At 38.1% G+C, this 24,440-nt stretch overlaps 2 protein-coding genes across 6 annotated transcripts; one reads left to right on the forward strand and one right to left on the reverse strand.

The window, feature by feature from the left end:
• Positions 1-233: 233 nt before the first annotated feature.
• LOC113674551 (forkhead-associated domain-containing protein 1) lies at positions 234-21,116 on the reverse strand. 2 transcript variants are annotated; one of them, XM_089180184.1, is made up of 34 exons: positions 20,865-21,116; positions 19,916-20,081; positions 19,192-19,466; positions 18,127-18,241; positions 17,618-17,673; positions 17,186-17,331; positions 16,669-16,867; positions 15,987-16,268; positions 14,821-14,898; positions 13,524-13,628; positions 13,019-13,126; positions 12,584-12,754; positions 11,960-12,028; positions 11,632-11,730; positions 11,406-11,496; positions 11,081-11,156; positions 10,272-10,512; positions 9,840-9,950; positions 9,098-9,217; positions 8,750-8,864; positions 7,576-7,786; positions 6,811-7,090; positions 6,381-6,500; positions 5,702-5,840; positions 5,241-5,365; positions 4,761-4,865; positions 4,369-4,488; positions 3,494-3,594; positions 3,125-3,176; positions 2,578-2,691; positions 2,246-2,326; positions 1,977-2,048; positions 1,408-1,476; positions 234-937 (listed from the first exon to the last, which is right to left on the reverse strand). In XM_089180184.1, the coding sequence occupies exons 1-34, from the start codon at positions 20,961-20,963 to the stop codon at positions 875-877; spliced, it is 4,374 nt and encodes a 1,457-aa protein (XP_089036310.1). In that variant the 5' UTR covers positions 20,964-21,116; the 3' UTR covers positions 234-874. The 2 variants fall into 2 exon arrangements, with proteins under 2 accessions (XP_089036310.1, XP_089036309.1); XM_089180183.1 differs by having other exon boundaries at positions 19,916-20,084; positions 20,865-21,086.
• An 81-nt stretch (positions 21,117-21,197) lies between these two features.
• LOC149041286 (uncharacterized) lies at positions 21,198-23,298 on the forward strand. 4 transcript variants are annotated; one of them, XM_089180186.1, is made up of 3 exons: positions 21,198-21,475; positions 21,684-21,776; positions 22,280-22,621. In XM_089180186.1, exons 1-3 carry the CDS (start codon positions 21,337-21,339, stop codon positions 22,480-22,482), a joined length of 435 nt encoding a protein of 144 aa, XP_089036312.1. In that variant the 5' UTR covers positions 21,198-21,336; the 3' UTR covers positions 22,483-22,621. The 4 variants fall into 4 exon arrangements, with proteins under 4 accessions (XP_089036312.1, XP_089036313.1, XP_089036314.1 ...); XM_089180187.1 differs by having other exon boundaries at positions 21,684-21,793; positions 22,280-22,439; XM_089180188.1 differs by having other exon boundaries at positions 21,302-21,540; positions 22,280-23,298.
• The last annotated feature ends 1,142 nt before the right edge of the window (positions 23,299-24,440 follow it).

The raw sequence follows: 24,440 nt of genomic DNA on the forward strand, positions 1-24,440 counted from the left end.
CTTAAGTCAATGGCCATATCAAACTCGTGAACGAAAGGCTTTTCACCTTATGCCGCCCCTGCTTCCTATTAGCAATCACTTCTTGGTTGTCTATGCTTAAAAACTCAGGGATACACTGCCAAAAAATTTAAGGAAATCCATTGGGACATAAATAGATAAATAAGAGAACAATAATACATAGGTAACCTAAGCTTATCCTTAACCTTGTTTGGAAAAAGACAAAAACTGAAACATTTTGATTGTAAAATTTACAGGCTTTTAATAACGACATTCCATGAATGAATTTATAGGTAAATATAGAAAGTATTTACATCGCAAGTCCCAGTTAGTTTCTAAAAATTTCCAGTCAGGTGGGTTTTGTCATGATCGTGACGCATTGGAAAGGGAAACAGTGAAGTAAATTAAACTTGGTTAATTTTGTTTATCTTCTTGTTTGTTGTTTGTTTGTTCGAAAATGTTAACATTCAAGTTTGTTTACCTAAGTCTACCGGTTCGCAGAATCTTGGTCAGATATCTTAATAATGACTGTGTCACACAATAACTTGTCTTATAGCCCGGGTGGCTGAGTATTTCTGCTCTTGGAACCGCTTAGGATAAGCGGCAGACCTGCGTTAGCGAGTGATGTCTCTAAGGATTATTCTATTCTCTGTAAGGCTTGTACGCCTGCAGGCGATAGCACCATCCATAAACAAACCAACTGGCCACTCGAGCTACTTGTCTTGCGCTTAGATTTCGAGATGTTATATCATTCAATACCCCGCGTAGTGTCTCCTGCAATTAGTAATTTATTCAGGATTGCCTCAATCGTTCTAGAGGAGGCATTTTACGACGGGAACCAGGACAACATGACGTCGTATCAGAGTTAGTGTGATCGTTATTCATCATAGTCCAAAATAGCGCTGTCCTCACTCTGAGCGCTTCGAGCACTTGTCAAATTCTGAAACAGAACACAAATGATGTTTAAGAGATGTTCCCTTGCTAAGACAATGCCACATTTCTCTCGGGTCTCTCCATGATGTCTCTCTTGTTAATCTTTAGTCCAAACCATTCATTTACCTGTTGCCACCACGTACACCTCAGCATAAAACCATCAATATTAAGTTTTCTCGTACAATTTACAACCCTGTCCCACACTTTGAGGGTCACTTTGGATCACTTTGGATGAGGGTCACTGTGCCGTTCTATGAGGTGGCAATACAGATGGAAATAAACCACAGGAGCCGAGGAAATGAGCGGTGGAATTCCTCCTTCTTGTTCCTCGCTTGTAATCTCTTATGCTTAAAATCTTAATTTCTCTCAGAGATAGCTGTAACACGCACTTCTCGCCAATGTGACATGGTAAGAACAATTTTACAAAAAATTGAACAGAGATGAACCGTGGGGCACAACTGAGCCGGCAGTACTTACCCGAGTTGACTCCAGCAGTTGCAACTTGACAGCGGTCTCGTTCAATTCTCGGTCAGCGGACATCAATTCCTGTAATAAATCAGTAGTAAATATAATGATACAGTGTAGCAGAAAAATAATGACGCAAGGACAAGAGAGGCTCTTCAACATTCGCAAAGGAAAAGGCGTATTAATCTTTTTCTCTCTGGGAACAGAAGTCCTTATTAGACGCTTTAATAATCATTCTCGCAGAAGGTGATTTGGTGTGTACGAAAGATGTTCGCCTTCGGTATTCAGTGTTCGGAGTGTTACATGGTGTACTTCACATTTATGACAATTACATTAAAATCAAGCAATTTCTGCACTTGAAAATTCACCATAATCAGCACTAATTTGAAATTGAAGGCGGCTTCCTAACTTTGACCTTACATATAATAATCAAGTATATTTGAACGGAACTGCGAAAATAATTCTAAACACGGATTTGACAAAATGTATGAACTTGCCCCGAATCAGTTTCTTGCAAATGGCGTACAGAAACAAAGACAACAACAAAACTAAAGTAGAAAACAGACAAACTGCCATATTACCTTTTTCAACGATTCTATTTCGTAATTTTTCCTTTTCAGTTTCTCTGCAGCCTTTTTCTTTTTGAGTTCTTCCTACAAATAGGAAAACAGCATACTAAAAGTTAAAAGCGAAATAGTCAAAGGCGCTTAAAGTTTACATACTGAGTTCTTCGAATCGGATAACCTTGCTTAATGCATTTTAAAACATTTAAAGAGCTTTCTTAAAGTTAAGACCTCACTGACTTTATCAAATAAAAGGTCATTTCCAAGCACTACGCAAGTCAAGTTACCTTATAACGCATATGCTCGTCTACATAGCAACTATGCGTCGACTTCCTTGTGTCTCTTTCATCCATGTCCATCGCAAATTTCTGTTAGCAAGGAGAATACATGATGTCAGTTGGTCCAGTAACTAAATTGTGTTAAGCTTCGTTTACATGTCCTATGTTTTTGTCCAATAACCATTCAAACTGTGGTGAAGTGAATAGGGTCTGGCAACATAGTTTATTATTACTGTATCATAACTAATGTACTTGACCATTGGGCCCCCTTTTTTGGCAAACATAGTTAAAAGAGGGGTTGCTCAGTTGTTTTTCCGTCAATTCTGCGACCTAAAGCTTACCTTTCTTTCCTTTAAACAGACATTTAGCCTCCGCTGTTGATCCAAATCTTCCCTTAGTCTGCTCATGGACGCTCTCAAATAAGAAATTTCTTCTTGGCGATTTCGAACGTCCATCTGCAAAATTTGAAATAAAAAGTAATTGCAGTAACTCAATTTTTCGAGGGGGGAGTGGGGGGAGGGGGAGAGGGAGGGGGAGGGGAAGTGTGGGGAGGGGGAAGGGGAGTGGGGGTGAGGGGGTGAGGGGGGCAGGTGGAGGAAGGAAGGAATGAGAAGAGTTCAAAGCTCAACTGACAGAACCAAAATATGGCTAACTTGCGATTGTTTGGGTACACCATAACGGTCACGGCAGTGACAACATGTCAACTGCTCAACGTAGTAATCCGAAATCTAAACTTTGTAAATCTCTAACCACCTCAGAGAGAATTATCTCTCTGCATATCAGTTGTTGCAATCTTAATATGGAAATAGGCATTGTGGTCCTTTTTTTTAACAAGGGCTACAAACTGTATGTAATCAAGGGAGGACGTAACTTAGAATGAGGTTTTACCTTCAAGCCTGATGCCTCTGCCGTCTTCTGTCCAGCAACAGTCTCACTATCCCTACAAAGCAGAAATCTCTTCGTTAACAAGACAACATTGAGATGTACAGATCCCGCAACATAGATGATTTGACCTGACCAACTCTTTATCTGGGGTATTCACGGTTTAGGATATTAAAAGTATTAAACGAGGTTGGTGAGAAATTACCCGTTTGAAATTTAATTAAATGAGTTCCTACCGCGCGAAAAGTTTGTTTCCATTTTTTTTTCTCGAGAGCGAGACACGCAAAGGTATGTTTCACCTTTGTTGATGAACTCAGAGTTTAGAAAAGTTTTAAAGGCTATCGTTCAAAACCTCGAAGTGAATATTTATCTCACCTAAGATGGACAAGGTCGTCCTCGTATGACCCTAGCAACTGGATTTTTCGCTCCATTCGTTCGTACATTTGTTGGATTTTAGAAACCATCAACTCCACGACCTAAAGAGAAATGGAATGACGTTAGATGTTGCTCAATGAAGTTGCCTGCAACTTTTTTACTCCTACCCAATCCAACCTCTTTATCTTATACGGATTACAAAAGATTAATTAGGTTTGTATTGTGAGAATAGGACAATGCGTACGATCCAATTGAAAGGGGGAGGGGAGAGATAGTATGTACCGCAATTAAAGTAACGTACGGTGCACAAAATCAAGCACAAATCACAACACTGTCTGGTTACTTAATAAAAAAAAAATGTTCTTCAGTCAAGAATCACTTCATCTCATCGGTAAAAACTCAAAATACAATCTGTGAGTTCTGCTGTCGTGCTCCTTGTCACGTCCTCTCTTATGTTTTCTTGTATTTCAGTGTGAACACCTTTGTGTTTTCACCCCCGGGAAAGCCTAATAATTGACACAATTGTTTGCTTCCTCTTTCTATTTGGCTTTGGTAGATTAAATAAAATGAATCAGCCCTGTCGTGTGGGCCTAACTTTTATCCTTTAATTCACCTGGCTGGTATACATTTGGATTGGCTGTAGATCAGAACATTAACTTAGGAATAATTATAAGTCTTTGAACAATTGCCCGTAAGTCAGGAGACACAGTCTCAGTTGTTTCGTCAGAAGCTAACAGAGCACCTCAAGAGAAGTTGATAACTAGCCCTAGCTCACATAGGACCGCACAACAGATATCTTTCCCGTGAACACAGCGAGGCTTAGAACATAGGCCAGGGGCGAGATAGCAAAGACTCAATTGCAGTTTCTGGAATACCTTTGTCCTATCAAGTTCCAATCTCTCTCGTTCCTCCACGGGTAGATGAGCCATCGAGCGGCAGCCTGGGACCGGATCAATCTCCAGAAGGGCTCCGAGTGAACGAGCCAGCTTAAGGTACTAGGACAAGCAGTACGACATTAAGAACAGTAAGATATAACGAAATAAACTTGGAAGTATATCACCATAACAACAAAATTTCAAAACACATTCACTGCAACAAAAACAATAATAATAATATATATATAAAAAAAAAACAAATATCTAAATAAATAAGCAAAGATAGTTGCATATGCAAAGTAAGTGTCAAGGCTTTTGAGGAAGTTTACTATATCATCTACGTACAAAATAAGTAAAGTAACAAGCTTTCACCTGCTAATAAATCAACTAACCGTTTTCTCGCTGAGATCCAAGGCTTCCTTAGTTTGTCTATGAGCACCTTTCTCTCCGTCTGACTCAGCCAAGCTGGCTGAAGCTTGCTCACGACGAAGACGTAGCTATTGTGGAGAAATGAAAGATGTTTATGAAAAATCAATAATGATAAAGGAAGTGCATTCAACACATGCTAAACATGGTTAACGAATGTCCAATAGTTTGTTCGTTGACGTGTGCTGGGAGTAATAGCGACTTTGTCTTAACCTTTATATATGTCCATCAAGTTAGTTGTGTTATAACGAGGGCCTTATAATCCACTGTCTAACTCGAAAAATTATTCCAAACCAGAACAGCAAAGAGGGTTTGCAATGTGGGTCTATCTCAGTAAAAAAATTAAACTTCGCTAAACAAAACTCCAACAGAAACTAAAAATTATACTATGTTCTGGTTTTAAAATGAAGCATATCGCAGCAAATTTAAGCGTCTGTAGCACGTACCTCAGCATGCATTTCACCCTCACTCTTGTGATAATCTTCCTCTTGAGAAGCCAGTTTCGCTCTAAGTTCACTGACTTCCTTCTTGAGAGCAACAATCTGCTGTAAAGCTTGCTCATGGCTTGGAACTTCGAAGAAACAACATTAGTTAGAAAATCTGTATTCAACATAGGGAGGAATGTTTATCTATTTTTCTTTCATCGTGCTTTACATAGCTGCGTGGACCCACAGACCAATTGTCAAATAGACCATACTGAAACTCGATTAAAAGTCTTTCTCTCTAATCAATTAAAGGGCTTTGAAGGTATTCAACCGCGGATCAGCTTATAACTGATCTCTTAGCACGTGCTCTTATCAAATCCAGGTGATTGTCATTGTCTCGGTTCTGAAAAAGTTTATTTTCACAACACCTAAAAGCCTAATTATGTGTAACAAATTATGATTTTGTGTTTCATGCCACTTACGAGGTGGTTTCAGTTGTTCCAGTGTTTTTGTTCGATCTCTTAGGTCCGCTAGAGCCTCCTTTTGTCTAGTTATAATCAGATCATGTCGTTCTCCTCGGCACCGAAGACCTTGGGCGTGTAAATCACTTATCTTGAAATTCTACGACAAAGGACGCAAACTTAAGATCAGTCTAAATAACAACGGCGATGAGCTGTACTACATTATCCTCCTTCCTCACCCGCACAACAATAAAATTTCATGTATGAAATGCTTTTTCGGCCGTCACGTAAAAATCGTCTTAGATTTCGGAGAAATTCAACGGAGTTCATCTACGAAAAGTGAAAGTCAAAGCGAAATCTTGAAATGAATGAAATATTTGCTTAGAAGCAACAAAGATTCGCTACACGTATCTAATGATGAAATTGCGTGACACGTTAAATCCACTGAAATCTGCTGACATAAACAATATAAACCATGACGTTGGGTCAACCATTGCCTGCGACGACAGACATAGAGTAAATAAACGGGGCTAATATAAATCGGTTTGCAAGCTTTTTTAAAGTAAACTTCTGCAAGGAGAGAAAAAAAAAAGGACACCACACACTCACACACACACATTAAAAAACCCATGCAACTCAGCACAAGAAGACCAAATGCAACGCAATAAATAGAGAGAGCGTTAGACAGTTTTGTTGTCACCTCTTTCTCCATCATTTGTAATTTCTTCTCTTGCTCTTCAATCTGTGTTCCCAGTTTTTCCTTGTACTGCACTAATTCAGTTCCTTGCTTGGTTGCATCTCGCTTTTGCTTTAATAACGCCTGTGAATACAATAACTGAGTTAAACAAGAGAAACACAGCAACAGTGACTAAAACTGTACAATATCTGATTGAAATACTCATAGCCGCAATTTCCCGATAACTGGTTTCCGGAATTTACATGGATTCACTGGATGAAACCTGGAGACACCGGGTTTTAGAAAATTTCCAATACAGCTGATACAAGTGCTTTCAAATTGATAGCTGATTGCCGGTAACTAGAGAAATAATATATTCCACCTTTCAATCTGAACGGTGTCGATGGATCAGCGAAAGCTGGACAAAGGTGCGAGCCCTCGGACACTCACTAACCTTTTGTTGTTCAGTGAGTTTATCCTCTCTTGAATTGATCTCTTTTTGCTGCTCATCCACTAATGCAGACAGCTGGACTAATTGTTTTCTCTGTTCCTCCAGCTCGTTGTCCTGCTCTTTAATTCGTTCCTCGTATTGTTCAAGTTTTTGTTTTTGTTTGTCACTTAGTTCACCAGCCATGTCTGACATGCGTGCTGCAGCTCCTGCAAGATCCCGCCTTAGAGCCTGTACGACATCTCCTTGGCTCTCTGCTTCTTTCTTTGTTTGTGCTGCTTCACGTCTGGAAAATGATTACAAAACGATTTAGCCCCCAAACAAATCATAATTGAGCCCTCCGACATCCTAAGCATTACAGTCAAAATGTGTTGCGCACGCATGTTTGAGATTAACATTTTATCTACTTTCCTTAACCAAAAACAATATCTGAATCATTTTACGAAAGGATGGAAGACATATAAGAAGCAGGAGATGAACCTGTTACAATGAATATCACTCTGTTTGCAGAGTTTTATCAAGAGGATATAAATGGTTCGGGCCATTATACTCCGTTGGCATTTCAAAGAATTCCAATGCACAGAACAAACAACTGTCAGTCAACAAGACTTCAGTTGTTTTCCTTCTGTTTCCACACTCGAACATTATTCAGCTGAAGCAAGAGAGATGTCTGTTATTAAATTAAGACAGCCCCAAACTTCCAAAGGTTTTTCTTCCCCAGTTCTCCAAAAACTTCATATTAGTACTTTTAGAGTATAGATATCTAGATACCTAAGAAGTAAAACTAGTTGCTCTAATTTATAGACATCAGACTGAAGTGTGGCTTCTACACTAGTCTGAGGCACAGTCTCCGTCTCAACTGATCTTGTCTGTGGCTTTGGATCTTTTCTTGGAGACTGAGGTCTGGAGAAACTAGCTAGTTCTTTCTTTGGAGAGCTGGGTCGAGAGGCTTCTTTGCGTGGAGAAGATGGTCGGCTCTTACCTGTAATAAGGACAGGGAAACAAAATCATGAATTGTTTTAGTCACACTAGCCACACAGACTATATGAACAACTTGTGGGACTTTTATATACTCCTAACACAAAGTACACACTATACTCCCAATCCTAAGAATGTCCGTTTTTTTTCTTTTTCTAAAAAATTCAAATCACTTTTTCTCAGCTGAAAGAGCAGAACACAAAAGCAACAAAACTACTATCCTCCCTGCCTATCACTCCTCGCTCAATTCATTTAAAGCCTCCTCATGATCGGAACAAAGCTGTTCGAGAAAATAAAGTGCGTTGCACAATCAACCTTTGAGAATTTTTTTTTTGACATTTCGATACTGTTTCTGTCGGTAATGTGTTCGTTTTTAATCCAAGATATTGACATGCAAACAACATCAAACACTAGCTATTTCACGTACCAAGACTGCAAACGTGAACACAGCATTGACAGTAATGAAAATAAAACAGCAGCAGGAACAACAATCATCAGGGTGAAAACACTGATCATTGAACACATTCACCAATAAGAAAAGAAGGCACCTTAATGAAAATCTCGATTAACAACTACCTTGTACAGCCTTTTCACACACCCCTGGCATTAATTGAAACCAATTTGATATTTTCATCTTTTCGAAGAGTTCAATTTAGGATCACCCGAGCTAATCTAGATTTCGTGTCTAAACAGCTTTCTAGCGCAATTACTACTAGGTGGATGACAAAAGCGCACAGTAAAACGTTTTTTTCTTGACTACATCAGAAAATGCAACGCATGGTTAATCAAGGAATGCTGACTATAATCTGAACAAACACTTACGATGATGCTTTTAGCTGGCATCCAACGAAAACAAACAAAACAGAGTCATCGAAAGTACGGAAAATTATTTGCAACTAAATTTAGCAGCGCTATTTTTAGCGCTTTGGTTGGTAATTTCTCATGACTGACAGAGGTAAATACTTACCAGTCATTTGTTTGGCATACATTGCCTCTTGCTCCAGCTGTCGATTCTGCCTCGTCAGACGCAACAGTCTTTCTTCCATTGCCACGATTGTGACAGCGTGTTGCCGAGTTTGCTCCTACAAGCCAAAGTAAATTTCACTCGGTTGGAGTCAAACTTAAACAGGCCTCCTCTTTTTAAGTTAAGTCGTGGGAATAAAAAGACATTTAAAACATGACAGTTTGCAAGCGGAAGCCAACTAGTGATGAGAAAAACCCAAATCAAACAACGTTGCATTGTAAAGCTCTTCTGTGATGCCGCAAACACAGATCAGTTCTGGGACTGATGGAAAGTCTATATTACACAAGTTACCTTGAAAGAAGCAACTTCTTCTTCTTTGTAATTTGTTAGTTCCTCCTTTTCACGTTCAACACGAGCCAGCTGTTCTTTGTACGCAGCGGTTTGCTCTTGAAGCTGGGATCGCAAATGGTTCTGGTGGAAAAATCGCCATTGTTTTGAGTAGTTAAATCTAAACGGTTTTCAAATTTCAATTTTTCAATATACATGTTAACTCTTCAAGGGAATTTGAAAAGCACATCAAAAAGTCATCCTTGTCAAAGAGAGTTTTCACATGCTCTTCAACTGGTTCTTGATGCCTAATCTTGTGCTCACACACGTGCTTAGGAGCCAGGAAGGCAATTTGCAACAGAAGGCGACTTCACGTTCCATAGATTTCTGCAAGTGAAATCCATTATTTCCTTTGAACAGTTTTCAGAACCTTACCTTCGAGTGCGTGTGTGTGCTGTGAATGTTTAACTCTCGACAATTTGCTTCAACGTTTCATTATTCTCGAGAGGAGAAAAATTATCCAAAAAGTAGTTTCCGAAAGAGCATGGACTAATCTACTCTCTAATACTCTACTCCTGTTTTCGTCCGTCTTATGTAAGTGAAGTGGGAGATTCTGAAGTTATGTTTCTACCTAAGATTACACACCGTAAATTACCATGACCTGCTTTTGAGAAATACTACACAGAAGAGAAGTGGCAAATATCTCACTCAGTGCTACGAACACATCAGAGAACTTCATGGCATAGTCGTGAATGACGGCACTCACCTCTGTTTCTTTCGCTCTCTGTAATCCATCTTTCGCTTGTTCATATTGAGATTTGGTTGTTGCTAAGGCAACACGGTGATTTTCCAACTCTTTCTGACGATCATTCAGCAGCTGCAAGGAGACCGTGCCCAATTAAACAAAGAAAGGCGCCGTGCTACTAACCTCATGCAGGAAAGTATACTGTATGCACTGTAAGCAAACTACGTACACCATAAACTCAGAAGTAAACAGAAAGAAATTGCCAAGACTGTTGTTGTTGACATTACTAAAAGCAAGGACAATTACAATTATCTAGCTTAAATTACAATTCATCTTTCGGAAATGTAAAATGCACCCAACTAGGCAGACGAATACGCCCTCAGTTTTCAGTATGTTGCTCATAAACTCCCACACTTTCGTGCCGTAACACTCGCGCTGTGGAAACTTTCTAACCTGTTGTAACTGTGTAACGCTTCCATGCTGTGATTCCATGATTCTCCTTTCTGCATCTACTGCTGCTTGTATTCTTTCCCGTTCCTTTAGTTTGTATTCCTGGATCATTTCATGTTGTTTTTCGTCTTCTTCTGACCTGACCTCAGCCACTGCCCTTGATATATGTTTTTCTTCCTCTCTCTTCATGTCTTCTCGTAATTTAATCATCACTTCTTGGTGAGTTTCTTCCATTTCAGCAATTCTGAAATAGCATCACAAGAGTGGAAAAGTACATATGTTGTGGCCCAAGGTTTTTCCCAGTTTGAAATTCTTACTACCACCTTCATTTTAACTTTCTTTGTTTTAGATCATGATGAAGTATATGAGAACGAGTTATGAAGTAGGGCTAACGCTCAAAACGTCAGCTTTTAAACCCTTTACGATGGCCAATTTACGTTATCAACTCAGTTGATAACACTAAATTACTCGGTTATACTCTCCCTCCCACGCAGCACCACAGTTTCTATAGAAACTTATCCCTTTATGAGGAATACAATATCAATATTGGTGGAAGCTTTTTACATCAAAAATAAAATTAAACTAATTCACATACATTCACGACTAACCCTTACAATACGTGTTCAAAGATTAATATTTTTGTCGAAGACACCGGCATATCCAGATGAACCAACCTGAGTATCAGTGCTCCACACGGGAATCGAACATAAGATGTTCCGGTTAATAGTTCAGATACTATCACTAAACTTAAAAAGACTCTCTCAGCTTTATATCTATTTTTCCTCATCAATTAAGGGATAGATCGCCCTTACTTTCCCTTGAGCTTTCGACATTCTTCCTTCTGATCTCGCAGTTGACGACACATATCTTCTACGCTAACAGAGGTTTCTGAAAAGAAATGAAACCCAAATGATAGGCACATTACATGCGAAACAAATATCAACTCTATATACTGTCAAGACGAATGTTCATAATATTCTACATGTACAAAAAAATTGGCCAATACATCATCGTTTGAAATTCGTGAAAATAACTGTGTTTCTTTGGTCGATGGTTCGGAGCGGTTTAAGTTTTTAGGCGCACAAGGACCCCAAAGCAATACTAAACATTATTGGTGCAAAAGTACAATGTACTCACCAGAATCACAATCATCTGCTGCATTCTTCAAAGCTTCTTCCGCCTTCTGTTGCCAAGCACACTCATCGGACAGCATTTTACAAACGAAATCCTACCCACAGTAACAGCAACACAGTTAGAATTTCATTGAGACTTTGAGAGAACTCGGAGCACTCCGTTGCAATTTTGGCAACACGCTTTCAAACAAATGTAAAATCGATATGTTGTGTTATATAACCTATCGCACCTTAATCCAAGAAAGAGAATCATGCGTTGTTAGTTCCTCGACTAAGGTAAGCTCTTCTTCCAGAGAATTACATGATCGACCGGATTTCCACAACCGTTTCTAAAGATGAGAAATGCAAAACATCGTCAAAACATTACTTACGTCACCAGAAACCACCTAGCTACAGGTTTAAGTCCATTTCTCTCTACCAACCCACCCCCCCCCCACCCCGTGCGGAGTGATTTGAATCATTTCAGAACCTCTTCTTCTCACAGGTTGCCACCCCTATATTCAACATATCTGACGCGGTACGTAGAGGTCAATGAACACTGAAGTCAAAATATCTTACCGCCATGCCGTCTAAATGTTTCCGCATTTCTCCGATAGAATCCTTGAAATCCTTATCTTGTGCTTCTTTCTAAAACAAGACATCATATATGTAATACGACTGATTCAAATTTCTTTGAAAATGCACTAATGATCCGTGACAAGCTCTGTTGCGATAAACAGATCAGCTTAGCACTCTAAGTATGGAAGGTTTTCTGGAATATACAGAGAATTACCTTAGTTTTTCGTTACGGATAAAACAAAAATACAGTTTTAAAACTTCAGTCTTAGAGCGTAAAGCTTTACTAATCTAGGTGCATGTAGCAAAGGCATCCTCTAATTGTCTGTAATGGTAAAAAATACTGAAACCGTAACAAGAGTAAAAAAACTTTATTGTTACAGCAGCAATATTCTACCAGGAACGTCTCCATTATCAAAAATTCATTTAAATCAAGAAATGATTAGTTCGTCCATTATACATTATATGGTCAATTGCCACGAAATAACCAGTCAGGACTTTACTATTTTTCTTGGCCTCAGCTCGAGGCAGTAGGAAAGTTTTTCATTTTTTTTCCTTCCGGTTCATCAGTTTGATTGCTGGTTTAAGTTGTCTGGGTCTTGACTTAAGTAATAGGATTCAGTTTACCTCGCTTTCTGAGCTGGCATACTGCTTTATCTCTTCCACCAGGGAAAGTTTCTCTTGAGTCAACTGTCTAACGTGATCAAGTAGTTCATCATCGTCCAGTTCATGATCAACTGTCCTCGGAATCCCACCGCTAAATGTATACTCTATCAATTTCCGCCGGAAACGATCAAACTACGAGAGGAAACATGGCAACAGTAGTGAGTCAAGATGTTCAGTAAAAAAATTATTTAAAACACGCTAATCGAAAACCCATGACATATTTATCTTTCAAGTTGTAAGTAGACCAAGTAGCATTTCAAACATTGCAATAATTGTGTTTCAAGAACAAAGAGTAGAGTCCATTGATGTGTTTGTAAACTCTCCAAACTTCCATGTTCAATCTGAAATGAAAATTGGTGCAAGGAACTAAGGTTTTGATCAACGTTAGCAACTTACTCTTTTCTCCAACTGATGAAAGTCAACCTTGAGCAGTTTTTCAACTCTCTGTGCGTCAAGACACTGTGCTTTGGCGTGATCCAGCTCTTGTTGAATTGCTTTATCACTCTTAAGAAGAAGAGAAAGAAAGAAAGAAATAGAGCCATGAGGGTACAACTACAACCTCTGAAATGAAGTGTGATGACCCTGTTTGAATTTTATGTACTGCATTTTATCCTTTGATTTATTAAAGGATATGCTGATATCTGCTTTTTTTTAAATTAATGAATTGTCTTTAATTAATTGCATCTCTTTTTAACCCTTTCACTCCCTGGTGAATTCATTTGATTCATTCTCCTACAATGTCGACACACACTGTCAAGCAGACAGCTAACGAGAGCAGACCAGTTAATTATACTAAGGATATTGTTCTGATATAACTTCAACAAGAGCACTCTACCGGCTGTGTAACATGCTGTGTTAACAAATATGGTTCCCTAGTTGCATGGTTTCCATAGCAGCATACCTGTTGCCCATTGCTAAGGTGATCTCTCATTTTCTCTAATTCGTGCTCCAAATCAGCGATGGTTTTTATCCTCTCCTTTAACTGCTTCTCCGTACTTTGAAGTTTCTATAAGGAATAAATAATAAGAGTGTACAAAACACTTCAACTAACACAAGTCAAGAAACTGTTAGGAAACCATCTGGGAAACCTTGCTAAGAAAAGAAGTGAACATTTAAAGAAAATCAATCATCGTGCAATTGCAACTTTTCACGAAAATTCTACTTTTCCAGCACAGCTTCAGCTTGACAAGCTTTACATAGTATCCAACTTCCGATGAATAATTTCAAAGATCCATGGACGTCATGGTTGCAAGTTGTCAAACTGAGAGCAGGATAGAAAACCGTTATTAGTTAAAAATCATTCACCAATGTTCTTTGGTGTCTGTTGCCGTTGGTAGTTCAGAGTCGGAATTTCGGCGAAAAAATTCAAGTCTACCTGATGCTAAAGTTGTACACTGAAATAACCAGCACTAATAAATGCTGGCGGACAGCAGACTCGAGAGGCAGAAATGCGATTGTACTTTTGAAATAAATGTTCTTTATGGTCTACCTAAGCTCTTGGCCTACCCGAGGTATTCCGAAGAGCTCTTTCAGGAGAAGCACGCTTCACTTAAAGCCCCCTCATACGTACGAATGATAAAATGTTGGGGACAAATGTAGAAAGCAATTTACATACTTTTCAAGTATTTAATTTTGACAGAGACCTTGGACTTAATGGGTATGAACAAAACTTGTCAAGATGTCATTTTAGAGCGAACCCGGTTACTGAGTGTCCAAAACCGGCGTGGCAACTACCATTCACTAAAACAATGTTTGATTAACGTAAGTGGAACGAATCGCCATTGATATTCTTCATCAACAGAAACCAAAATAAGGGCGGTACTGCATAACAAGAAACTAAGGGAAACAAAACTATTTGAGTATGTTGACATTCCTAAATGATCATTTGCCACTGTCTGTTCTTACAAAAACAGAATATTAACACAAAAGTACAAAGAACAATCCATTACATATTGTAAACAACCGGCAGATTTTACTAGAAGTTGAACACCATTTTCTATTCTGTTCTCACGTAACATTTGAGAGCAAGTCAGAGATAACTGAAAAAAAAAGCGGAAATAAACAAGAAAAAAAAAGTAAAAATGGAAAAAAGAAATTGCAAAATTCTCGGCGTTTCTTCTATGGATTGGGGATGGCAAAAAGCTGTTAGAAGTAATCGATCGGCCAAACTTGGTCCTTGGTTTGTACTGGATTCTTACCGCTTTATTAGCATGAAGCTCCTGCTGTAGTTTCTGCGCCTCCTTTTCCACATCCTTAGCAGCCTTCTGTCGCGCCAGCTGAAAAATATGAGAAATTTTCAGTAGAATTGCTTAGAGATACATGGATCGTGCTGGTTAAACATATCACAGCAACAGCAAGCCAATCGATGCCATGAAAACAGGAAATCCATAACAATGTACGTCTGCCTTCCTGCGTAGGATTCCGCGCGTTCACACAAGTAATTTCCGAAAGATATAGGCGATCCTCGCAGCTACGAACACTACTGAACTAATAGTTGAAATAAGACCTGAAAAAAATTTAGGCCGTACGGGATTTGAACCCATGACCTCTGCGATACCGGTGCAGCGCTCTACCAATTGAACTAACAAGCCAACTGGTAGGTAGTCATTATGTTGGATCCAAATAAACCTTCCAAGTGGTGAATAATGACTGGAAATATATAAAAATCATATATGTGCACTGCGGTGAAGAAACAGATATAGGCAATCCTCGCAGCTATGAACACTACTGAACTAGTAGTTGAAATAAGACCTGAAAACAAATTCATGCTCGTACGGTATTTGAACCCATGACCTCCGCGGTACCGGTGCAGTGCTTTACCAACTAAGCTAACAAGCCAACTAGGAGCTGGTCATTATGTTGGATCCAACATTGAATTCTTCACAGCAGTGCACATATATGATTTTCATATATTTCCAGAGGTCAAGGGTTCAAATCCCGTACGGGCCTGAATTTTTTTCAGGTCTTATTTCAACTACTAGTTCAGTAGTGTTCATAGCTGCGAGAATCGCCTATATCTGTTTGTTCACCGAAGTGCACATATATGATTTTCATATATTTCCAGTCATTATAATTTCCGACTGTTAAGTACCTTGTCAATAGTAGAGAGAAAATATCAGGATGCACACTTAAAATGTATGATGCAGAAACTACTCAAGCAAGGGGACTATTTTAACACACAAGCTACTCCTCACAGAGTGAGAGTTTTTTAGTCAATATAAGGAAATAACCCGTGTCCCCAGAGCCCCCTACAATTCACCTTTCTTCCCGTTATCCCTTTTTTACTTCAGAAGCAGATAAACAAGTTTGTTCTGTACTCATAATGAAGTAGTATCCGTCGTAAAAACATGTAAAGTCTACTCACCTTCGCAGACATCGTAGAAATTGTTGAACCTTTTTCACGGAGTTCTTTTTTGAGTTTTTCAATCTCATTCTTAGCCTGGTGAACCAGTGCATCCTTTGCTGAGTTCTCTCTTTGTAAACCATTCAGTAAAGTGGTGGACTGCATTTTCTGTTTGTTCAGTTTTTCATTGTCGTTGGTTAGCTGGGCAATCCTACGCTCTTTCTCGGCTATTTCTGTGCGTAAAGAGGCAATCTTGTTCGTGGTGGCGTTCGGATCTGTTTTCACCCAGCTTGTAGCTTTTGTCTACAAGGTAATATTGTAAAGGCTTGTTCAAGAACAGTTTGTCGACCACTTATCAATCATTTAAGTATTTTTTCCATTCATGTTTTTCATTCAATCTCTAGGTACTACTTATTTCAAGCTTTAGCCAAGGTCATCATGACTATAAATCTACCTCTCTCCCCCTAACGTAAATATAAATGGTATCGCAAAGCTGTCATGGCTAGTTTCCTGCAATTGACAAGCATTCCAACCAGGAAAAGTGATAAACTCGTTATACGCGGCAAGAGCTCTGAGTCGATGTGACGGATGGGTGGGGTGGGTTGGGGTGGGGTGGGGAGGTCTGTCACCTTGTAAATGGGTGTGACTAGTTGACACGTTTTTACACATGTACCTTGCAGAAATAATGGGTTCCTTCACAAACCTGCATTTGTAGTTGGTCCTTCAGTGAGGCTACTTCATTGTTCTTGGCATGAAGTTGGTTTTGGTACATGGCTAACTTCTGTGCTGCTGTCTTTTCACCTTCTTCTTTCTCTTGTAGAATTCCTTGTAACTGTGACACTTGCTCTCGCAGTTGTAAAATAATACTTGAGTTTGAAAATGCAGAGTCCTCACCTCCAGCTCTGAGGGTCAAAAATGAATTGTTTTCAATTTCCTTAATAGGATATCATAAATATTAACTGTGAATGAAAGCACGTTGCTTGTGACTTCTACACTTTCTGGCAAGGTTATGGTAGTTTTGTCTGTAAAAAAGGCACAATTCATTTTAGCTTCTCAACATTAGTCAGTAGACAAGGTGTTAAACCATAAAGCATCAAAAAGGTGCCCAAGGTATCAAACTTGTGATCCATAGTTAGGGACACAAGAAAAACAAATGAAATTCTACTTTGAAGTTAAAATCCATTGCTGGGTTATTTAGATGTGTCATCTTTTTACCATACCTTAAACCACCACTGGATTGCAGAGCTCCCTTAAGATCAACAACCTCATCTCTAAGAGCAGCAATAACTCCATCCTTTCGATGACATTCTGCTTCATATGAAGCCAGTCGGCTGAGTTCATCACCCATGCGTAACAGACGCTCCTCCTGATTAAATTGACAAAATTGTTACATAATGTAACAACTAATTTACATGAATATCAAAAATAGAAAGAAAAATATTTTCATGTACGATGCCTTGGACTCAGTTACTTGGACTCAGTTATGTCTGAAGACATATTCAGCTTTTTCCCTTTTCCAATTCGCCAGAACATGTTATATTAGTTAGTTTTCTTCCTTTGCCAATTCACCAGACAATGTTATTTCAGTTATAGTAAACTTAGTTATGTCCATGAAACAAAAGTTGTATGAACAATCAAGGGCAGAAACATACCAATTCTTGGACAGAGTTTTCCCCTGCTGTCTGCATTACACCATTCACCCAGCCACCTAAAAAGTAAACACAGAAGAACACTACTTGTACACTCCACTGTTATGATTAAATTGTATGGTGATCATCCATCAGTCAGTAGTTTGTTGCCACACATAAAAGCAAATTCTTTTTATTTCTTAAATGATCACAATTTTTATGCAAAATATTAAATTTGAATAACAAATGAAACTCAAGGAAAGAGATGATCCTGGCAAGTACTTGTACATGAAAGCTGCAATTAAGGCAATTGCAGAAAAAGGCTTCAACAAATACAGGCTCAGACATTTAAGCCTTAATTTTTTAAGTTTTTTTTTCCCTGCAGTTGCTCAAATTGCACTCCACCAGCAAGGATCATATTGTTAAGTCTTATTTGAACATGTTTTCTCTCATTTTGCTTAAACACAGTTGATTAAAAGGAACAAAGTCAGGCCTATTTATTTGTTTTAGCCACATTCTCTCCACTTCCTCACCTCTTGTGACAGGGGGGGCAGCAGTTCTTTCCCTTCCAGCAGAGCTTGGACGTGCCTTTGTTGCACCAGCACTAGTGGGGCGTGACCTCAGGGGTGGGTGGGGCATGACATTAGCCTGCCAAGTATTAAAATACTTCATTCTTAATTTTACTGATTGAAATTATCTTATTTGGATACATGACATTTTTTGACATTTCAAACAGTTTGTCCGATAATTTTTCACCAAACCACCATTCAGCAGCTCACTTTCAGTTAGCATGTTTTCTATATGTAACCCAGTATATCCTCTGGGTAATAGACAATGTAGTTGTAAAGTGTTTCAACTAAATGACCTGGGCTTAGAGGCATAAGCTCACTACCCGATGACTTGATTTGGCAAACAAACCTTTCAGCCCATGTTAAAATACAATTTGTGGCACAAAGATTCTCAGTTCTTGTTTGAATCTTGATTGTTATAATAGTGATTATTAAAATGATAAAAGCTTAGTTTTTCGTTTGTCTCACGATGTAGTCACGTGTAATGTAGATCGCGATCTACATCACACGTGACTACATCGTGAGACAAACTAAAAACTTAGCTTTTATTTTTATTCACCATGATGAATAACCACAGCATTTTTTATGAAATTAAAATTATAATAATAATAATAATAATAATACTTATATTAATAACAAAACACTGGTCTATTCATAAGGCATCTCCTGAGGAAGATCTTTGCTTGTAAAGTGCTAGAAATAGTAATACTTCAAAAGAATGCCATAAAAAGTAGTCGTAAGTACAATAAATTACAAAGCAAAAAATGCAATTAAATAAGTGAATGATTAAGTTAATAAAATTAAATAATAGATTGTATTCAATTCATAGCAATTAGAGTTGTTGACTACACATTCATGTATATTTTTGCCCTGGAAAAATAAAATAAGAGGCTTTGCAGGTACTGCCAAGTTGACAAGATGAAAGAAAGGCATAATATCATCCAATGTAGCCTCATTGGAATAATCATCCAAAAACAGAAAAAATCCAGTGTGTACCTATTACCTTATAAGATATCTAAAGGTTGTTACCTTGGTATCAGAAGTTCCCCTTAACTCTGTTATTGAGCTCCCAGTGCCAGGTGGTAAACTTACAGCTTGAGAGCTTGAAAACAACTGCATCCCTTCACTGCTAGAGGTAGTGCTGGTGCTGATGTAAGGAAGTGAGGTTACCACCCCGGATTGAATTGATGCTACAGGAGATGGTAACACACGAAGCCTGTATGATTCCCATGGTTTTGATACTGCCAAAGTTGGGTAGTGTACTGGACCAGAGGAGTCAACAAGAAATTCAAATCCTGTGTTTTCTATCAAAATTTTCACACATGTTAAGAAATGTAACTGTAAAAGTAAAAAAATTTACAAATCTACTGAAACAAAGGCAATAACTGTGCTTATCTTCACACTTGCCACCTTCACATAACAGCTAAAACAAAATTAGTCCTATATATATAAATGCTGAGTCTTATACATAATCAAGTAATCTTATAGAGTGGCAAATAGGAAAAAAAGACAAGTGATATACACTGCAAAAATAGTGACTTAAGTAAAATTTGTGTGTGTGGAGAGGGGTACAGAAAAAAAGCTCATCAAGCCTTAATTTATGCTTTACAAACATCAGACTCCCTTGTGCTAAAAAATAATGTCACTAAATGGGGGACCATTTGGAAAAATAATGAATCATCTATTAGAGCTGTGGAAATTCTGGTACTGAGTTTTCCTTATATTACAAATTACTGCTAGTTTAAAAGGATACCATATCCAAATCTAATGATATCTCCAGAAGCAAGTCTAACAGCTGCATTTTGTACACGACACTCATTGACATAAGTTCCATGCGCAGAGTTAAGATCTTGTACTACAAAACAACCTTCTGTCTCATCATATTCAATAACAGCATGCTGACGCTCCACATTGGAACACTGCTTGGAAACAAAACAGTCAGGGTCAAATACATCACAATGCAAGATGGTATGTACAAAACAGCTGATCACGAATAAGACAGCTAGTGCTAGTCCCAATATTCAGCTACTGATGATATTTGGGTGACTAAATAAGTTAAAATGGATAAAAAAATGTCTCTGGAACTAAGAAGAGAAATTAAGGGACAGTCACGGCAACAGCAGATTTTGCTCCTCTAAGCACTAGTTAGTGCCTTGTTTTTTTTGTTAAATGTCGATCAACTGACACAGAAGGAGCCGGATGTAAGCATCCCTTTTACAAAAATCAATTAATGTTTTCCATGAACGTGAGAATACTGTTAAAAATACTTCTAAATTGAAGTGTTTACTATTTTATTGACAGAAACAAGTTACTGTTTCTGAGACGCGCACGTTAAAATGATTCAAAAGAAGAATAAATGTGCAGTTGAGACAATACAGAATCCATTGACTCAGAGAAAGTTATACAAATTCTAAATATATAACCCTATTGTAAAAATTATCTCGGAATAGGGATCGACAGAGTAGGGAGTGATTAGGTATCGTTTAAATTTGTTTCACAATGCCGCTAATCGTATCAAGTTTAAATAATTCTAATACATTAACTCTAGTTTAAATTCTTAGTTTGAAAACATATGGAACAAAAGTTTACAGCAAAAACGTGAATATCGTCTTCCTCTCCAGAGCCTTTTTCTCGGAATTTTTTTTCAAGTAATTCGTGGGTTATAAAAAAGCACGTCTAACTCTTGTGGTGAGTGCGCTCACCTGGATAATAACATCACTGCCTTCACAACCGATGGTAGTAAGCGGTTGTCGAAGCTGATGAATACAGCTTCCATCTCGTGAACGAAGACACGCTTTCATTGACGGTAGAGTTATCTCATCATAACCTCGCTATTATTTCTTATTGGAACTGTAATGGATTTCGAACGATCGTAAACATTCGGTCCTTTCTGTCGGTATTTAACATGGCCGACAGCATTTGCGTTCTCACGTTGCTACGGCGACACTTATATCAAACCCAGTAGTGCTCCGTCAACGAAAAATAACAGTGAGCCAGGGAAGGGCAGTGTTTGAGCGTAGTTGGAACGGGTCACCCTATGTGAGCAACATGTCCTCATTCTAGAATTACCAATAATCAGTAACTGGCTCAGAGTCTTGTTTTACCAATAATCAGTAAAACAAGAGGCAATGCTAAGGAGGCGTGGATCCCAAGGAATCAAAATGGCGGATCAAGATGAGAGCAGATCTAGGAAAAGGCCAAAGAAAGAGGGAATTAAAGAGTCATCTGCGGATATTATTGCCGGTCTTGCTAAACTTTTGGATCAAAATGCCGTTAAGAAAACCAAAAAGAAGGCTACAATCATGGAATTTCGGTGAGATCCTCTAACTGGCCGACGAGTTTATAAATCGAAATACAGACCAAATAGGAAAAGCCAGGGTACGTAGGTACTGGTACTGTTTCCAGACGTTTTAGCCTCGTGTAAAGTTATAAAGTGTTCTCTCTTTTTTCGCGTTTAGTGACTTGGGCTTTTTTTACGCATATATTTTACATTTCCTGAATTCTTTTTACTGCATTTTTAGGAGCTAAGAGTACAAATGACACCGGCCTTGATGAAGAAATGCATGATTCTTGTGAGCCTTTCATAGAACAGTGCGCAGACCAGGATTCAGATGGTATTAATCAAAAAATTGTTAGTTATATCGTTAGTTGGGTATAACTTTAGTTTGACATTTGCTGCAACTGAACGGCCAGAACCCGGTCAAATCAGTTTATGCATATTTATAGATGATATTACATTGCCGCGTGGGTATATGTAAAATAATTGTTGTTGTCGTTTATTAATTTGAAGAAATGAATTTCTGTGAAGTCTTGCCCAACAAATCACACGCAAAAACTGGAATAACCTTTTTTTCACCATCAATGCCACTTCATTGTTTATATATTTTACCTTATAATGTACTAACTTTATTGCCCACTGGCTTTTGACATATAGTAATGTAATTGTGCTGTGTATCACCCTTATTTCAACCACAGCAACATCGCCACAACAACATATATATTCAACAACATCAACCACAGCCACCTATATTATTTCACCCAATCTGCTGTATCACACATTCCACCTAATTTTGGCTGCATATCATTTTATTTTTAATTTTTATCTTTTCCTTGTTAGGTAATTATGAATTTCTTCTAAATGAAGCAGACGACCTTCTTCATGGTTGGACAGACCTTAGAGACTCCCAAGCGAATGATTGGGGAAAAAGAATGGAGTCAGTTAATGCAAATTGGCAAGCTTCGAGGACCCATTTATTTGAATCAATGCTAAAGTGCTCTGCACCAAGAGTCCAAAAATGTAACAGGTGTGAGTCAAGATAAACACTGTTTACTTTGTCTCATGACATACTTAGTCTAGGATGAGTAGTACTTTGAGATGTACTTTTTCTAATGCAATAATGTTAGTAGTCTTTATTAAGCCATTAGGTCACTATCAATTTTGTTGTCAACTACATAGTACTTACATTACGTGCAAAAATTTTCGGAGGTTTAAATTTCAACGTTTTATTTCAGATGGTTAATTTTCGGACACATTTTTTCTCATTTTGGACAAATTTTGGACAAAGATTTCGGACACTTCACTGAAACATTGCTAAAGCAATTTTTAAGCTAACAAACGTTGAATAACGCTGCGAAAATGTGCCTCAAAATAGTTTTTCTGCACCCTTAAGGGTTAACGGATATAACGATGAGAAAATAACACAAATTTTGTCATGTAGCTATATGTGAGTATTTCAATCAGTGTCTCATCTAGAGTTTTTGAGCTTTGGAGCTCAAAGTGGTTTAATAGTCTACGACAAGAATTTGGAAAGGATCTTCTGGTTCTAGCTTCTTAGTGAGAGCCTTCACTATTCCTGTCATCATATCACGTTTGTTTCGGCTTACCAGCGTGGTTTGCTGTACTGTAAAATTTTCAGATGTTTTAAATTTGGGACGCTTAAAAAATTCAGACGGTTTATTTTGTTTTCAGACGGTTTTATTTTTTTGTTCGAAATTAACACCGTCCAAAATTTTTCGTAAGTAATGTAATAATTGGGATTGTTCTGTTGTTGAATTTAAGTTTTCTTAATATTTTTGTTATAATTTATGCTTTTTTCCCTTTGTAAGTCTGTTTTGCATTCAATAAACAAATTAGGTTTAATTTCAGTTAATCTAATATAATTTCAGCCAATTTTATACCACCATGTCCCTCTTCTACTTATTATGTTGTTAGGGTTAAGTCTTTATGACCCCTTATGTGTATCCTTGGGGATCCACTCAATAAACTTAAGTTTGCTATAAAGGTCTAGTAGAAATTTGTTTGTCTCCTCGAAGCTGCAGAGGCTTAAGAACAAGCAGACCATCTTTTCTGTCACCTTCGTTAATTAACGGAAACTGGCACGCAACTTTACACCAGTTAGAGATATCAACCATTATGAAACTAGAGGCTGCCAGATAAACGTATGTGTTCCAAAACCCAAAGCTCAGTTTTTCAATAGGAGCCTCGCCTATACCGGAGTGGTAGCATGTAGTGCGATGAGGAAGGTTTTGAAGATCAACTCCTCAGCCTTCCAAGCCAGTTTACATGGTCCTCAGACTCAGGATTCTTTCACTTCAGTCTGGACTAAATTTAAAGCAACTGAAATGAATTTATTTTTTTATTTCGAGCATGTCAATGTCATTGTTGAGAAATTTGCGAACATGCATATAAGAAACTGCTGCACGCAGAGCAACGTTGCAAATTGTAAAACACAAAACCTCTGAACAAAATCCCAAATTTGGCTTCATGACGAGTGCAGTTGCGCCAGGAAAAAATGTAAATCGCCTCGACAACAAATCACTACAAACATTTTGTGATAAAAAGCTCCAACACCGAGATAATAAAACTGATGCACCGGTTAAAACTAGACATGCAATTTATTTTTTTTACCAATGGGAAATCTCTCTCGAACAAAGTAAAAGTTCACATGATTCGAATGTTTATGAGCAAACTGTATAATCAGGTGCAGTAATTACATAAGGCTAACTGTACCAGTTTCAGTTAAAGTTAGTGTAAAATTCTTCAGAAAACAAAAGTCACATGTATTAAAGCAACAATGGCAACAGTTCTTCCTATTGAAAAGTCGAAGAAACGTTTCAGTTTAGAAGCTGAACATGTCAAATGCTTTACCTAAACTCTAGAAAGTGTTGTAGGTTCTAAAGGCATTCCAGTAGGAAATAATAACGATATTAAAACGTTTATGTTGGTAGCTGAGGAGTGTTGTGTGCATTCTTTATCTTTAAATTCGTTTAAGTAAGAA

Source organism: Pocillopora damicornis, chromosome 8 (genome assembly GCF_964200805.1).
Source record: "Pocillopora damicornis chromosome 8, jaPocDami1.2, whole genome shotgun sequence".
In the NCBI taxonomy this organism is placed as follows: domain Eukaryota; kingdom Metazoa; phylum Cnidaria; class Anthozoa; order Scleractinia; family Pocilloporidae; genus Pocillopora; species Pocillopora damicornis.

Excerpts from the sequence above, each read along its gene's own strand:
- LOC113674551 (XM_089180183.1), bottom strand. The coding sequence starts at position 20,963 with ATGAAAGCGTGTCTTCGTTCACGAGATGGAAGCTGTATTCATCAGCTT. Across the intron at positions 7,787-8,749 it reads GTATGCCAAACAAATGACTG|GTAAGAGCCGACCATCTTCT; the intron begins GTAAGTATTTAC and ends TCCTTATTACAG. Across the intron at positions 5,366-5,701 it reads GGAACAACTGAAACCACCTC|TTCCAAGCCATGAGCAAGCT; the intron begins GTAAGTGGCATG and ends GTTTCTTCGAAG.
- LOC149041286 (XM_089180186.1), top strand. The coding sequence starts at position 21,337 with ATGAGAGCAGATCTAGGAAAAGGCCAAAGAAAGAGGGAATTAAAGAGT. Across the intron at positions 21,476-21,683 it reads GCTACAATCATGGAATTTCG|GAGCTAAGAGTACAAATGAC; the intron begins GTGAGATCCTCT and ends CTGCATTTTTAG. Across the intron at positions 21,777-22,279 it reads CGCAGACCAGGATTCAGATG|GTAATTATGAATTTCTTCTA; the intron begins GTATTAATCAAA and ends TTTCCTTGTTAG.